We start from the raw sequence: 18,680 nt of genomic DNA on the forward strand, positions 1-18,680 counted from the left end.
TAAGCGCTTAGCGTACGCTTTGGTGTGGAAGACCCGGGTTCGAATTCCGGTAGCTCACGTAGTTCGGATTCCATGTTAAACTGTAGATCCAAGTCTTATATAGCCTCGTGCTGAAAGGGACGCATATCAATCAAAAGTTAGCCACATTTGACATTAGCAATCTCAAAAACCTCTATATACTGAGTTTTAGAAAGACTATTTGAAAGACATTTTATTCAAATTTCAACTGTGAAAAACTAAGATATGACTTAAATTTGCAATCTTACAAAAACTGATTTTACAATTTCCTCATATTATAGGTTTCCTGTATTATACTGTAGTTTAGCGTCTCTTTCACCAGTGAGGCTATATGAGACGTGGATCTACAGCTTAATGTGAGATTCGAACCATGAGATCCCACAGGGAATCGAACCCATTCCTCCCGCTCCTAAGACGAGTACGCTAACTATATAGCCACAAGAAGCTCTAACTATATAGCCACATTATACACGTATATTGTTTAAGATTATGTTAATATCTCATTTTGAACCCTCGTTCTTTATATTTACGCATAAATTCCACCTTCCCATTTAAGAACACTGACGTCTTGTGGAACATGCAGTTTTCCAAATACTCGATACGGTGCATAATAAAATATACTCTCGATTTTGTTCTTAAATCGAACTGACTTCATTTCCTTCGAATTTTAAGGAAGGAACTTTTATTCTAGTATTATCCTTTCTTTTTGCTCTGAAATTTTAAACGTGGAGTACTTTCAGGTTAATACAGTGTTGTTGTGTTAAAATGCTAGTAAGTTTTTGTTTGGAGTACAAACGTTTCTTTATAGTACACAAGCTACATGAGCTCTAAGCCGACTGCGGAATTCGAACTAACAAGTAAGTGTATTCCTGTACCAAAAATGAGAAGGCTGAGTGCCAGGGTGTAGGGTGTTTATCCCAGTGCTATTCAACCTTTTTTTTTTTTTTTTTTTATCACGTAACCCTGGACGCAGTTCGCCATAAAATTGTGTACCCCTGAAGCTGTTTAAAATAAATTAAATTGAAATTAACATATTAAACTTAATACACATGTTCTGTCGATTAAGATGGGGAAAAATAGAGACCCAAGAAAAAGACAACCAGTGTGCCAATCAAAAGACTATTTACAGAGGAATCAAGTGCACATCCGAAAAAAATTAACATGGGAAATTTCAAAATGTATGGGAGACATCCAGTTCTACTGAGGAAAATTTTCCCCTCATCCTCCCTGATAATTCATACAGTGAGAACAATGTTAAAAAAATCAAAAACTAAAAGCAACTTTAGAACTAACCTGTTAATGAGATGACTGAGCTTGTTTCCGAGACGCCAACTCCTCGATTCTTGGTCGAATCTTCGAGAGTGTGAGAATCAGAGCTGATTCTGGATTCAAGCAATTTCTGTGTTTCACTTTTATTGATTTTAATGCAAAGAAACCCTGTTCACAGAAATATGTTGATCGAAATGGAAGAAGTTGTGAAACAGCACTGTCACTAATTTTATTGTACTCTTTTCGAGCATAAATACAAAAGTCACAAATTGACAAGTTATCGAATTTCATTTGTAGTGAACTGTCAACAGACATTTCCAGCAGCCTCCCAGAAGCAGCATTTCCTACCCTCAGAAACATTTTCGCGTACCCGCGGTTGAATAGCACTGGTTTATCCAGAGAACTCCACTGCGAATGTATGGAGTAGCAAGAGTTTATGCTATACAGAATATTTATCTAGTGTATGTAATATATGATATAGAAATTAGCTTTTCAGTTAGAGTTGGAAAACATTAACTGGTATAAATTGTTGCTTATACTGCTTTCTAACAAGCTTCATTTTCATTCCTTCATTTGCAATCAGAACCATTTATGGCCACAACAATTTCTCATAAAAGTCTGGTTTTCATATTTCTCCTCAATCTTCACACCCTACACCCAAAGTACAGAGTTTTCCAAAAGTCCTGCAAAAAAGTAAAAAGCTGTAACTTAGAAAGTACTACTTACAATTTTGTATTTTGTTTGTAATGTTTAGTGAAAATGTTAAAATTTTTGTTGGCCATAATGAGCGGATGTAAACGTTGACATCATAACCGCGAATCACGTGACAAAGATGTCGTCTACTCAAGAGAAAGCGCAGTGTGTGGCGTGGCTTTGTGAAATCTAGGTTTTGGTGAGAAGAAAATTCCAACAAAAATATCAGAAACAACCACCTGCAGGTTCAAGTATCAAGAGATGGTACGATAAATTCCTAGCTATCGGAAGTGTCTTGGACTTGTCTCGTAGCAGAAGGCCAACAACCAGTGTTGATGTGATTCAGTCCGTGCAGGAAAGCGTGTTGCGAAGTCCAAAGAAATCGTTGATACTTGGAGCTGCGAGTGCCAATGACAACGCTGCACAATATCGTTCGTAAGAAAATGATACAGAAGTTTACAAGCAAAATCCGAAAGATGTTCAGGACCTCCGGAAGAAGATATGTGATGTGATTGGGAGTATTACGGATGAAATGCCATTCTTGGATACCCGAAAAGACTTCAGCAATATGTGGACGTCAGTGGTGCTCAGCTGGAGGTTTGGCGTTGAAAAAATGCTTGGAAACAAAATTTCAGACTTTCTTGCAAGTCCACTAAAAGTTTTGTACAAATACAATAAATGGTTACAAAGTTACAGCTTTTTACTTTTTTGCAGGACTTTTGGAAGACTCTGTATTGTGGGATTTTTGCTTACTTTAACTTCCCCCGATGCTAAGGAACACAGTGATTATGAATGAAATGATGGAATGAAGAAAGTGGACGAACTCCAGAGAAAACTGCGTACATGGTGTTTATCCATCACAAACCCCATTTAGCGCGTTGGGATCCCACCAAAGATTGCAAGGGTCAATGAAAACTCGACTCATGACCCACCACCCACCGTGACCCATGACTCACCATGACCTACGCTGCCCACCAAAACCTATCATCAACTCTGACCCGTGATCCACGCCTTCCTCTCCACTAACTAAAAAGTTTACACTTGTAATAAAACAAAGTTGTGAAATTATCATTAATCGGAGTTTGATTTTCTACGTTCAATCACTCATTCACCGCTCTGTTAAATGCCAGTGGATCTGATCTTTACGATATAAAACGGTAAAGTGTTTGTCATGTGCCATATTACGATGAATTTCAATTTATCATACATAATTATTTCCTTGTTGAATTACAGAAACTTTTCAGTAGAGAAGTGATGAAATTTGACAGTTTTAAATTCAGATAAAGTAGGCCAACGTAAAGAAAGAAAGAAAAAAAAATTGACTGTCTTGAAAGCCAATGCTATTATTACAATTACAAATATACAAAAGTGCCTGAAGTTCTTTTTTCACTTAAAATATACTCATCTCAGATGAGTAAATAGAAACAAATGAAAAAGCAAAATTGAGGCCTCGAAAGTAAAATGTAGACAAATTCACTAGGGTTCAGAAGATGTTATCTACAATGCACTGGAGCAGAGTGGGTGGTGGTTTCTAGTGGGTCATGGTGGGTCGCAGTGGGTCACGTCCTGTTGGCCCATGACCCACTGGCCCACTCTATCTCTGGATCCCACGCACCCAAGATGAGCGCTCTCCCAATTAGCCACCGTTACTTCAGTATCCAGCGATGTAAATCTTGTTCACTTATCGCACTTCTTTCTATATTGTTTTTTTAAATGATAACTTGAGCAAGAGATATAGCAGATTTATGCCCATAAATTGGAAGATGTCGAACGAAAAGATAACTACATCTATCTTGCTTATCTGAGGAAATGTTATCATATTTTATTATTTTAGAACTCGATATAATATGCCAAAATAATTAAGAGCGAGTTCCTTCAGTTTATAGAAGTTCTAGGTTGTAAACTAATATACTTAGCTTGTTTGAGTTTTACCAAGTTGAAATGAACAGTCACTTCCAGTTGGTTAGCAGGCACGAATATAGTTCCAAGTGATTTAGAAGTCGACTCTAGGTGCAGGCACAGAATTTTCATTGTCGACACAATATCGTGTGGAAATTGAGGGGGGCTGCTTGAATTACGAGGTAGAGCAACTAAGAGCTCCCACGTGGCTATGTAGATAGCGTACTTACATTTGGCATAGGAAACCTGAGTTCGATTCGCGGTGGGAACATCCATCGTTCGATCCATCGTTAAACTGTAGGTCCACGCCTCATATACCCTCGCTGCTGAAAGGAATGCTAAAATCAAATCAAATCTAGACAAAGAGATATGCCGCAGAATATCTGTGGATCGACTCCGTATAATCCAGTTGAAAGATCGCAATTTGGCCTCCCGTACTCATTCATATAGTTACATGCAGGGATAAAAGTGAGGGGGAACGCGGGATGACGCCATCCCCTATTTCCAGAAAATTTGAGGCGTCCACCCACTTTCAAAAAAAAAAATGCAATGTGCAAAGGTAGGCACGAGGGACGGCGTGACGTCCCCCTACCTTTTCAGATTCACTTTTACCCCTGATTACATGAACGTTATTTCTGACTTCTGGGGTTAAAATTCAGTATTTTCAGCTCAAATAATTCTCCAGTTGCTTCATGAGGCTGAATAGCACCGAACATTCTGTGCACCATCGAGGAATCGAATTCAGAGCCATTCGTGCTACTCATTCAACTATACGAGGCCATCATAAATCACTCGCAAATCTATTTATAGTAGAAATATGGGTAACAAACGCGAAAATCATATTAAATGTGTGATGATGAAGAAGAGGCTCACCCACAGGGATGGTAAACCGGGTCCTGATTCCCTCCCCCTAAACTTTGTAACTCGACAAATTTTTGTACACTTTCTTAAGAAAATTATAGTTGCTCTAGGAGAGAAATGGTCGATATACTTTAAATATTTGATCTTACACTACATCTGTACTCTTTCTTTTTTTATAAAACAATAGTAGTTTATTTTTGTTGAGAATACAGGCGGCAATATTTTAAAATTACTTATCGTTTTATCGTGTGTAGAATTTTACCACTTCAATATTACATAGGCACAGTGACTACTAGTGGTAGAACCCCCCCCCCCTTCCCAATTTCGGACTCCCACCAAAAAAAAAAAAATCTGGATGCGCGCCTCGCACGGAAAAATTCTGAAGTATTGTCTACAAATTATCACATGCTTACCAAACAGAAGAAAAAATATAAATGCAGCAACAACGACTACAGTATTGCTGTCTAAAGCAAAACCAGGGTCTTCTTTGGGCTTAGGAGAGCCCTGCACATGTCTGCGTATCTCATCCTTTTCCTCTTCCGTTAGATTCAAATAGTCCAAAACAGCGAGCAATTCCTCTTTCGTAGGAATTCGTTCGCCGCCTTCTTTACCTGCGGCAGCCATATTTATTCCTTAGTACAAATATACAACACTTACGTGGAAGTAGAAATCACTTATCGTACGATATCACAAGCGCCACGCTGCTACACACCAAGGTTCATTACTAGCCGTCATCTGAAGCGGTTGCAATTGTTTGTCACTAAGACCTCAATCCACACAATCATGATCTCTTATCAAAGAGGGCCATTTTTTTTCCTTGCTTCTATTTAATGAGTTTTTCCTACGCATTAATGAACCTTTACGCATTAAGTGAACATTGAAAACTCAGACGTTCAATGATCTCATTATCTGAGAGATTATCTTCCTCTTAAGAGTTTCACAATTCGTTATTATGAAGACAAGTAAAACGACGGTAATAAAAATGAGATAACACAAATTCTGATGAAGAAAAGAATCAAGATTTCAAACAGGAAAATTTTGTTAAAAAATGTTTCATCCTACTTTCCTTCCCTTTTATTTTCAACATATAAATGAATAAATAAGCAAGCCAATTTATGTCTAAATATCATACGATGAACGATAAGGCAACATATCTTTCACATATTACGGGTGTTTTTTTATGCTTTCCTAGTTGAAACGTCCATTCTTTGTGTATGATGCAGTTCATATATTTAAAAAAAAAAAAAAAAAAAAAGCTTTTCCATCACAATTATAAAATATAATGAAGGAGTACTTAGTATTTTGATTTTCTGTGAAAACATACGTTCTCTTCGGTACTTTGATTGTAGGTCTATATAAAATAATAAAATTAATTTCGACTCATAACAGGCTAGTGTCATATCAAATAAGTAGTGTTTAATTATAGCCTGTGTCTAGTGGTGCTATTTTCGCAACAATAGTATTGACAATTATTGGTATGACACTTTTAGAACGTTAGGTATCGTCTTCTTGGCAATTACCTGTTTTAAATTTAAGAATGAGAACACTGAGGAGTGTACCCAGTAACTTTTTCTTGGAGGGGCCAAGACTTTTTCAGGGGACCAGACTTCCTAACTACATATAATACTACATGAACTAACTGGCATAAAAAAGGGGGGTACTTCCGGTTGACGTGGGAAGTTGAAATTTAACACAATTGATGCTTTTCGGGACTAACCGACAGAAAAAGTGCCAACAGTGTATATTTTTAAGTTTCAGGAGATCTAAAGGGAGATGAGGAAATTCTCCATGTTATTTAAATGGTTCTTTTTTTTAAAAACCTATAATCTCATGTTTTAGATACTTGGAATTGGAATAACAACTTGAAATTCGGTATGCTTGTACGTTTTCGTTAGTATCACCTAAGTAAATCACCAATAATAACACTTTCCAACTTTTGAGTGGTTTTATAGGATTGAAAAATCTTTCCCATGTTATTTATATCATCTACATCCCAAAATGTTTAGACACTTCCAGCAGGATCAGAATGATGAAGTTTGGCATGATTGTAGTAGCCTTCCAGGACTAATCCACAGAATTTCCAAAAGAGAATATTTTTAGTTTCTAAGGTGTTTAAGGTTAGTGTAAAGGGACAAGTTTTGCCGACAGATGTCACTACAGTCTTCGTATCTCATCCATATATTTTTTACCTTTCACGAAAATTTACAATTTCTTTTACACATTTCAACCTACAGACTTCAAATTTTTAGAGAAGGAACTTCGTAACCTATTAAGGGGAACAATCCGTGCCGATTTTTTATCTAGAATTTTCTTCATTGTTGAAACAGTTCGATTGTTAGAGGTTTGGATATTCACTTCAACAATCAAGAAAATTCTAAATAAAATATCTGCAGGGATTATTGCCTTCGATAGATTATGAAGTTCCTTTTCTAAAAATTTGAAGACTGTAGGTTGAAATTTGTAGGAGAAATCGTGAATTTTCGTGAAAGATAAAAAAATACATGGGAGAGATACGAAGACTAGTGCCATCTATCGGCAAAACTTGCCCCTTTAAACCAACCTTAAAAGGGGATGAAAAAATTCCCACGTTATTAAAATGAACGTTTTCTTGAACAAAATCTTATCTTTTAGATAGTTGAAATAGAAAAGAAGCTTGAAATTCCGTAGAATTGTGGGTTTAAGAGGTACGAGGGCATATGCCAAGCAAATGTGGGGGGTCTGGGGCGAAGCCCCAATCTAGCCGAAGGCTAGTTTACATATTAAAAGTAAAATGAAAGTCCTGTTTCAGAATGTAAAAGCATTAATAACTCATTATAAATATATTACATTTATATTACATATTTATTATTATTATTATTAATAATAATAATAATAATATGTGCAGTTGCGACATGGGTTTTGACACTGTACAAAATTAATATCGTGGGTGCAGGAAATGTGCCATTAAACTATTCATAGGAAAAGAAAAATTATTTTAGGAAGTCAATTTGCTTGACTTCGACTTTATGCGTGTAATTAAAATGTATGGGTTACTGTTCTAAATTTCCTTGCTTAAATTTCTTAAACTAAACCCTGTTATGTTTCAGCTACTACTGAAACATTTATTCGAGGAATACGAACAAAATTATCAGGCGTTTCGTCCGAAGAAAACTCAGCAGCAAAAGTAAACTACCGTTTGTGGATATTTTAATGACTATCAAATATCAACAAAATCGCAAAAGTCGTATTTGAGGAACTAAAGGGAACTACTGGTACCTTTGTAAATATTTTTGTGACAAGTAATTTGAGCAACATTATTGAGTTATTAATGAAATATGAACTAAATAAATCGTCTTGAGTGTTTTTTTTATTTTTATTTTTTTTTAATTTTAGAAAAACTTATCTCAAGAATAAATTATGCTTTGTGACTTCTAACGAGTCATGCCATATTGTTAGTGAAAAGTTTATTTACGAAATATGAAAATCGCTTTTTTTTTAAAGAAAATATTCCGAAAACACTCCCAAGAACAAACTCTTCTGGATTTTTCCTAGAAAAATGACTTATGCCATATTAAAGAATTGCTAGTAGAACATTATCAAATATGAACGAAATCATTAGATCCTTTATTTATTTATTTTTAGAAAATCGCAAATATTTCATTTTTCAGTACACTGCTCTTATCTTAATGGGTAGGAAGAAAATGCTTTAAAAATGACTCTACGGAATCCGATAAAGACTAAGATTTAACTTTGGCCTCTACGTTGCACGGTATGGACTCTAGGCAAGTGAACATCTTTATATGGGGAAGAACACAGACGACATAATCCAAAAATTCAGCTTTTCGGCAGAGGCCGCGAAATATGTAAATCGGCTAAAATTTCAAATTCGATTTATTTTTTCACGATTACCATACTTTCTTCTCTCCTATCGTTCCTCGAAAGTAAAAAATAAAAATATAGAAGAAAAAAGATATCCTCAGACAGTTATGCAATTGTATAGTAGGCTAATAAAATAATAACTATGTGCATCTAGTTACGTAAATGATAGTAATCAAGTTGATTAATCAGTGTCAACGGCCACTCAGTACGCTGACTCGGCTTAAGTCTCCCCCTTTAAGTACAGTGAAATGTATTCTACTTTCATGTATGTTCTGTGCTCTTTTATAAAGGGATGTTACCTTTTTATGTAGGTATATAATTTGTCACGAAAAACAGAAACTGCCAAGGCTTCCACGGATATGTTTAAAGAAAGTTATTAGCCCATAAATTCCATTCTTAACCCTACAAAAAAGTCAGCACATTACTTATGCAATGTATTCTTAATCTTTTTCAACTCTTTTTCGTTGTCATAGGCATCAAAATTTATCATCCGTGGGTACGAATAGAACATTAAAAATGTTTAAATTTTATTATTATTATTATTATTTAGGTCCGGTTTGACAGCATTGTTAGTCTGCGCGACTTCGGTGTGCATGGTCCCTGGTTCTATTCTCGCTGGAGGCATTAAACTATAAACTCCTCAATGGTTGATAATGTTATATAGCAACTGTTTATAAGTTCAAGTATGATTCCGTAACACGTAACTCGATTTCAAACAAACAACTTTCACGGATGTTTAGTATCCCAACCACTTTAATTGTCCTTCCTTTAGTTAAGGTAGCTACTGAAACGGATAATCAAAGAATTGAAAAAATTATACAAACTTAAAAGCAACCGATTTCAGAAAAGCATAAAATAAAACTTTACAAAATATATGAACAGACTTCAAAAATGCACAAAAGAATCATATAATAAAAAAAAAAACTTTTAAAATACATGAATAGACTTAAAAGACAGAAAATAATCAAAGCACTGTAAGTAGAAAATAATAATAATAATAATAATAATAGAGCGCTTAAAAGCAGAAAATATGAGGAACATTCAAATGAAACCTGGTCAGTGCGTCTAACTTTGCTTTACATGTAAGGTGGCACCACGTAACTGCAGGTATGGTGGCGCCATCGATTGATAGAGAGACTGACGCGTGTGCACCGTTTGACGTTGCATAGAGCCAGTGTGGTTTCACGCCGAAGAGAAGGTGGTCACACAAGTTATCGTCCACTACCGAATATGCAGGCGAGTAAGCAGGAACAACGAGGAGTGATTCGATTTTTGGCGGCGGAGGAAGTTGGAGGCCGTCAAATGTATCGACGGATGAAGGCTGTGTACGGTGAGTACTGTCTGAGTCGTGCAAGTGTTGTTGAATGGTGCAAAAGATTCCTTGAGGGGTGCGTGTCACTGAAAGACGATGCTTGTCCTGGACAGGCTCATCGTATCGTCACACCGGAAATGATTGCAGAAGTGAATGCTTTAGTCTTGGACAACCGCAGAATCACCGTGGACGAGATCCATCGGTTACTGGGTATTAGCGTGGGCACCGCCCACACCATAATGCATCAACACTTGAACTTTCGAAAAATTTGTGCGCAGTGGGTTCTCCACCAACTGACCGCCGAACAGCGCAATACTCGAATGGCGCTGTCTTCGAGCCATCTGCAACGTTATCATGAGGAGCAATACAGCTTTCTGTCGCGTATTGTCACAGGGGACGAAACATGGTGTCACCATTTTGAACCGGAAAGCAAGCAGTAGAAACATGGGACTTCATCACCTCGAAAGAAATCAAAGGCCGTGCACACCAGTTCTGGTAAGGTCATGATGTCCTTTTTTGACCACAAGGGCCCACTGCTTGTCGAGTTCCTGGAACGGGGTACCACCATCAATGCCCAGCGTTATCAAGCCACTTTACAGAACCTTAGACGAGCCATCAGGTCGAAACGCCCAGGCATGTTGTCTAATGGCGTTATCCTTCTGCATGATAACGCCCGCCCACACACGACCAACGCGGAGAAGACGACATTGTACCAGTTTCGGTGGGAAACGCTGGAACAACCACCGTACAGTCCCGATCTTTCTCGTGCGATTTTTATGTGTTTGGACCTCTAAAACAAACTATTCGCGTACATCGATTCGCAACGGACGACGAAGTGTGTGACTGGGTCCAGGTCTGGATCCAACAGCAGCCTACTAGCTTCTTCAAAGATGGAATCGACCGACTAGTGTTGAATGGATAAATGTGCCAACAGTTTCAGAGACTATTTTTGAGTATGTGTACTATGTACTATGTATCACTACATGTGTGAGTATGTGTACTGTGTATAACTACATTTTTGAGTTAATACAATCGTTACCGTTACTTTACACTAGTGACTGGGTTTCATTTGAATGCCCCTTATAATTTATTGTTATATTTTTTATTAGAGCCCAAGTTAAACAAATTAATGCCTTATACGAGGGTCACTACAAAAGTTTTGAGATGTGAAATAACTTACATACTTAAAATCAATTAAACACTTACATTTTCTCAAAGTATTCACCATTACACTGTACACACTTTTGCATCCTCCAAAACCACTTTTGGAAGCAGTGTCGGCAGTCTTGTTCTTCAAGTGTGTAAAGTTCAATCTCGTAAGCCACTACAGCTTCTTCAAGGCTGCAATATCTCTTCCCACGCATGCGATCTTTGATCCTGGGGAACAGACAAAAAATCACACGGGGCCACGTCGGGGTTATACGGCGGATGAGTCATAAGTTTGACCTCCGTAGATTCTAAAAACTGAATTGTTATGTTGGCCGTGTGTGCGGCCGCGTTGTCATGACGAAGCAGGATCCCACGCAATCGTTCTTGGACGCCATTCCAGAAGTTTCTGGAACACTTTTATTAGGCAAACAGTGGTGTACCACTGAACAGTAACAGTCCTTTGTTTTTCAAGTGGAACAGTTGTAACATAGCCAGATTTGGAGAAGAAAGTTCCAACCATCTTCTTCCCCACACTTCGCGGTCGCTTCACTTTCGTGGGTGGATTTTCGTCTGGAAAGATCCAAACTGTAGACTGGCGTTTATTTTTAGGTTCAAATTCAGGGTCAATTTCAATACATCCAAGTCTCATCACCACTAACAATGACAGAGACGCGTCGAGAATTGCCTCCATCAAATCTTGCAAGCATTTCTTCACACCATTTCACACGAATGCGCTTCTGTTGTTCAGTCAAAGTGTGAGGCACCCAACGAGATGAAAGCTTCCTGAGCCTAAGATGATCATGAAGAATTTTTTTTTACTGCTGGCGATCCAATGTTCACTGTAGATTCAATATCCTTGAAAGTTGTTCGAGGATTTTCTCGAATCATTTCTTCCACAACGGCAATGTTTTCACCTGACACAGCTGTTGCCGGACGTCCAGCTCTCTCTTCATCTTTAAGCGATTTCCGGCCTCTTCTGAATTCACCAAACCACCGAAAAATTGTAGCACGAGAAGGAGCAAGGTCCCCAAATACCCCCTGCAAACGGTCAAGGCTTCGTGTTTCGTTCAAACCACTTTTGAAATAGTAAAGGATCATTGCCCGAAAATGTTCCCTTTCGAGCTCCATTCTAGACAGCCGAATACTGCTCACATCAACAAACAAGTGAAGGCGATACGGCCACGCCGATAGGCGAGGCGAGTTGAAACTTGCTTCGCTTCTTCGCTCCGGATACCACTACCGAACGCAATTGTTGGAATTCAAATACTGTGCCACAACAATGCGTATTTCAAAACTTTTGTAGTGACCCTCGTAATTGGCACGACTCAACAAAAAATAGATAGTAGGGGAAGGTGCTGTACCTACGGCCAAAATTTGGATTTGAATGTTTTCTGACCCTTGTAGTTCATTTTTTCGCAAATATAAAATTTAGACACACAGTTTGGGGTCTGCTGAATACACAAAACTTGTGTTTAGTTTAAAATGTCGTTAAATAAGAATTATTCTTATTTTCCCAAGACATTTTTTTGGCCGTAGGTACCACAGTCCAAAACAGTCCGTTGTACCTACGGCCACTATTGTTTGTACCTACAGCTACCTATTATTTTTACCCACGAACAGGTTGAAATTGGTGAAAAATAGTCAAGAATGGGGCAACGAAAAATTTTAATTTTTGTTAATAAACAGGTAGTAAAGGAAACAGATATTTGAGCAAAAGTTATCAAAGGTTATGCTCGTTAATCGCACATGTTTGTCTGAAAAACGTAATTTTCATTTTAAACCCAAGTTAAAATCGCTGAAACCAACTGAAACTGAGAGAAGATGGGATGGACGTGCTATGGATCCAACTTTTGGTTGTGGCAGCTTTCTTAAGATATCAACAGCTGGTATTTCAAATTCTTCTTGTTCTTCGTCATCAATAAATTTTCGATGAACACTTTTTGGATGAGAAATCTTTTTACAAATTTTACAATTGTAGGTTGTAACCAGGCCGTCGCGTAGGTTCTAAGCGCCCGGGCCAGAATTCAGGCGCCCCTCCCCCCAGTGTGTTATGAAAAACAACCAGTTTATTCTGTACTCCTAGATTTAAATATGGAATGTAAGACAAAAAAGTTGGTATTATATCTTTTTTTTCCAAGTGAATGGCTTTTGTAGTTAAAACATAAGTGAATGAAAACAGATCTTTAATTATTGAAATCGAGTGCTATTTTTGTTTATTTTGAACTTGATACACATCAACATAGTAACAGCATAGAATATACAAATAACAATACAAATATTAAATTTCAAGATTTAAAAAAAAAAAAAAAAAAAACTCTTCTCACAGAGGGCTGGAGAGTGTTCCAGTTGACGTTTTACTTTACTGGTAATTTTCAAGTTCAATTCTTTATCGAGAATCCCTCAAGGATCTAGTTTAGGTCCTCTGTTGTTTCTTCTTGTTGTTAGTGACATTCTTCTGTGTATTAAAACTTCTCAAGTTCTTCTTTTTGCCGGCGATCTCAAATTATACTCCAAAGTAAGTTCAATTGATGACTGTGTGAAACTTGAACAGGATCTACAGACAGTTCAAATATGGTGTGATAAGAATAAATTAGTCCTGAATGTGTCCAAATGTAAATCTGTGTGCTTCATGAGGAAAGAAAATCCAATTAACTATACCTATATAATAAGTGGCACTTCCTTGTCTACCCCAAATACTATCAAAGATCTAGGTGTTATATTTGATGACAAATTAACCTTTGCTCAACACGTTGACGCAATAATTAGTAGTGCATATAGAAAGCTAGGTTTAATTTATAGGATAGAACAGGATTTCTACAAAGAATCAACATTATAAGGTTATATTTTTCGTATGTAAGGTCAAAATTAGAATACTGTTTTATTGTTTGGACACCAAATGTCACTAAATACTCTGATGCAATAGAAAATATACAGTTTAAAGTTTTAAAAATGTTTCCATGCAAGAAAACCGGTTTCTACCCAAAGTATGTCCCCTATGAAGACTTAGTAACGAATTTTAGTTTTCAATTATTAGAAAAAGCGACATGGGTATTTGATCTGTTATTCTTACATAAATTATTAAACGGTAAAATTGACTATTCAAAATTAGTTTCAGAAGTGTTATTACTTGTCCCAACAGGTAAGACTATAACAACAAACATTTGAGACATTCTATTGTAGAAAAGCAAGAACAAACATATTACATAAGTCTTCTCTGTGGAAAATGTGTGCTTCATATAATGAAATGATTAATTTCATGTAGTAGATGTATTTAGTAACGTACGAAAACAAGTTCAAAACAATTGTATATTTGCGTATGTAGGCCTACGTATATAGTGTATGTTAGATAAGTATGTACACGACAATATAACTGGGGATTAAACGTGTTGTGTTGTCTTATGAGATAAATAAACAAACAAATAAATAAAGTTTACCTAGCCGTGGCCTGATCTTATTAAAATATCTGAAGTAACATTATTTTAACAAAAGAAAATAATTCATTTACAAACATAATCTAAATTCCTTGAATGTTGTTGATTTGTCCTCCTGGTTGTAACGTCAACAATTTGAGTTATTTTGGCAATGAAGTGCTATGTTAGACGTTTTCCCTTGTACAACAACCAAAACAATCACCAACTGTGATATGGATTTTTTTTTTTTTTTTTTTTTTTTGTCTAGGAAGAGTCCTCAAAACAGAACTCGCCACCCTAGGAAGAATAAATTGAAATTTCATTCCCTGACTTTTCCCAAGAACTCATGAATGTAAGGCCCATTTAATAATCTGCTGTTTGTTTAGTAGTTTTGGTGATGGTCCTTTTGTAGTTCTTTTCAGAAGCTATTCCTGTTCTTTTCGATAGGCTTTTTCTAGTTTCCTAATCTCTAGTGAACATGTCAGAACCCTTGAACTGTCTTTCTGTCGCCCCTGCCAATTCGTTTTTCGGGGAGGAGAGCTCCTTGGTGACTAAGCAGTTAGCATACGCGCCTTTGGCGTGGGAGACCCGGGTTCGATTACCAGCGGGAGCTCATGTGGTTCGGATTTCACGTTAATCAGTAGTCCACATCTCATATAGTCTCGCTGCTGAACGGGACGTTAAACTCAAAATCACCTCACCTCGTTTTTCGGGGAGGAGCTTCAGGATAAGGCCTCAAGACTTCTGACAATATCAACGAGGATGCTGACGGACCTCCAGGCATGATAGTAATTTCCGAGATATGAGGCTCCTGCTGACTAATGCCAATTGCTGGTTGTAAATACCGTTCATCCCCGTTTCTAGAGGATGGTCCTGCTTCATAGTCATCGCTTGCAACAGAGATATCAACAGACAGTAAACCTAGTTTAGAATACTAAATTCAAATCAAAAAGTCATATCTCGCTATCTAATAGCGTTGTTGTTCTATAGAGATTAATATTGCAACCAGAACTCCAGTTTCGAAAGATGGATTAGATGTGACGGAAATTACTACTGTGTCGCTAAATCTATACCAAAAACATACTACCTTAGCTATTCCATTTTTTATTTTATTTATTTATTTTTTTTATTTTATTTATTTATATTTTTTATTATTATTTTTTTTATTTGGGGACCAATATTGAACAAGGAAGCACAAAATCTTACCTTGTACCCACAGCTGCCGCTCGTATTTAGAACATTATTCTACACACTATTTCAATTCTCTGGAATCATTATGTCTGCGCTTGAAGATCATTCCGGAGAAAACTGAAATACTGTTTAGAATAATGTCCTAAACACGAGCGGCAGTTCAGGGTACAAGGTAAGATAAGTTTTGACCTATGTATCCAACAGCACAATTTAGTAACTATTGAAAAAGAAAGCTGTAGTAAATTTCTACCAATTCAAATTTCAGTAGAGGGATAAGGATGGAGATAATTATAGAAACCGGTCAACTTCCGGTTTCAGTATAAGAATAAGAATATGGGGCTATCTGCCCCATCTAAGGTATTTGAAATTATTATATATGAAAAAATTTACTCACATGTACGGTCAGTAATATCTCCCTTTCAACATGGTCTCATGCCAAAGAGGTCAACTGTAACTAATCTCTCAGAACTTACACATTTTATGGCTAATCAAGTTGATAAAAAGGAACAAGTAGACGTAATTTATACAGATTTCTCCAAGGCGTTCGACGTAATTAATCACGATATACTTCTAAGCAAACTTGTGACATTCAATTTTTCACGAAACCTTCAACAATTTATAGCGTCCTATCTTTGCCAACGCAAACATCGCGTTCGATACAAAAATATTCTAACTGAGGAATATGTCGTAGACTCTGGTGTGCCTCAGGGATCGAACTTAGGACCTCTATTATTTATATTATTTGTTAATGATTTACCACCTGTAATAACATCCTCCCACAAACTATTGTTTGCTGACGATTTAAAAATCTATCGTAGTATCTCCACGGAGTTAGACGCTATTTCTTTGCAAAGCGATATAAATTCTATTTTCCAATGGTGTGAATCAAACAATTGCTGTTAAATATTAAAAAATGTAAAGTAGTATCATACACCAGGAAAATGAACTATGTCCGCAATGTGTATACTATTAATCAAACACCAATTGAAAGAGTGGATTATATAACTGATCTTGGAGTCACTCTGCAGTCAAACCTATCATTTGATATTCATGTCAACAGAGTAGTTGGTGAGGCCTTTAGGAACCTTGGCTTTGTGATGAGATTAGGAAGTGATTTTTCTAACACCGATGTCCTCAAAACATTATACATTGCCTATGTAAGGTCTAAAGTGGAATATGCAGCAATAATATGGGGTTCTGATAGTAAGAAATATACAAGTAAAATCGAAAACATTCAAAATAAATTTGTGCGCTTTTTAACATATAAAGAAACAGGGATATATCCGAAATTTGAGAAGTATGAAGATCTTCGAAGCAAATATTCATTACAATCACTTGAAAGCAGGAGGACTCACTTCATTTTATCTTTCTTACATAAAATAATACATAGTACAGTAGATTCAGAATATTTACTATCAGAAATCAAACTTCACGTCCCACATAGAGCAACCAGACCCCATAATAGCATATTCCATCTCTCAGCGCAAAGGACTAATGCATTGGATGTGTCGCCTGTCAGAAAAATGTGTTTATTGTATAATAAGGTGTCAGAAAAGCACCCAGAGATAGACATTTTTAGCTATAGACAGAATTTTACTCTAAATAAATAAGATGTAGATCATGTTATATGTATTTTAAAGTATTTTGCAATCCTATTATTTTGTTATCATATGTGTATTTTAAATTATATTATCATGATGGAAAACTGTAATTAGGCATCCGCCTGTTGTTTTTTGAAATAAATAAATAAATGAATAAATAAATAAATAAATAAAGGGCAGAGATGACATCTCCTTTTGGAATAGTACATTTATATAAGAGTTTTTTTCTCGTTATCTGTTACCTTTCTTTAACTACAACACTCTACATTTATCCTTAGAATACTCAATCCATACCCCTCTCCCCCCTCAAGAAAACTACTTCTGACCGTTCATCAAGTACAAGGATCAATATTCAAGCCTGACATGCCAACATTCTACCACGTCCGGGTTACAATAAATGGATTGAGATTAAAGCTATCCTTAAGTCAACAAAATGCCCTAAAGAAATGGTTTCTCGCTATTAATTACAGTTTTTGTTCTATGGGATCAACACTGAAACCGGAAGTTGCACTGGATTTTAATCAATTCCGGTTTTAGCACAGCGGTAAAGATCGTGGAGGAGTCTATTGTTGAGACGATGGATCGGGATCCGTATTTGATAACAGCTTCTTGCCATCCTTCACCAGTTTGGCTCTACGACGACCAACACTGAAACCGGAAATGATTTTTACCACTTCCGGTTGGAGCAGGGAGATAAGGATGGAGATATAACCTACTCTGAGGGTTCTGAATCCGTATTAGAAAACCATTACTCGCTATCTCTTAATCGTTTCTGTTCTGATACGTTTCAACAGACGGACGGGCAGACAAAGAACTTCCGTAAGACTTCCTCACTCATGTATAACATAATTTAGAAGTTTAAAAAAGCACTCTCTTTTCTTTTCATAAATTCGCTAGAGCATAATTATACTTCCTTTTAAGTATCATGTATCCGTGAACGAACCATTATGGCTGCAAATGAATAGCCACGGTGACAAATCTTTTGCCTCCTACATCTGTATTCCTTGTTTATACAAGTGTTTCGCAAACTTATAAATACAATATAGCCTGCCTCATTAATCCTTTATTATCTGGTATCATGTGTATTTTCAAATTGCAGATATCTACAGCACAATATAAAGCCCTTCAATTAGGCAATTCTCATTTTCAATTGTATCAGAAATTTGTTCTTTGATGTAAAAGCGAAAGTTTTAACATATGGTCCTGTCATTTACACGATTAAAACAAATCCTGATAATTACACTTTTATTTTATCTGAAAGAACAACATTATTCTTGAAAGTCCTAAAATGCATTTGCTTCCTCTATTATTTTTCGACACCAAACAGCTGTTTCAGACCAGAAAACATACATTTCTTGCCTACCTCTCACGCTCGAGTTACATAACGTAAAAATGAAATCTTTTCTTTTACGTCATACG

The 18,680-nt window shown here is 36.6% G+C and overlaps 1 protein-coding gene across 2 annotated transcripts in view; it reads right to left on the bottom strand.

Moving 5' to 3' along the window:
• The window catches only part of LOC145668094 (uncharacterized), a 114,169-nt gene that overhangs the window by 48,120 nt on the left and 47,369 nt on the right, over positions 1-18,680 (bottom strand). Inside the window, exon 1 of one of the 2 annotated variants that reach the window (XM_081735613.1) lies at positions 5,154-5,391. The exons of the other annotated variant lie outside the window; for it this stretch is intronic. Coding sequence (XP_081591739.1) covers positions 5,154-5,364 — 211 coding nt within the window. The 5' untranslated portion in view covers positions 5,365-5,391. Of the gene's footprint in view, positions 1-5,153; positions 5,392-18,680 lie in introns of those variants that run through there. 2 annotated transcript variants of the gene reach the window in all.

The sequence above is a fragment of the Thermobia domestica genome, chromosome 13 (genome assembly GCF_964235325.1).
Source record: "Thermobia domestica chromosome 13, izTheDome1.hap1.1, whole genome shotgun sequence".
NCBI lineage: Eukaryota > Metazoa > Arthropoda > Insecta > Zygentoma > Lepismatidae > Thermobia > Thermobia domestica.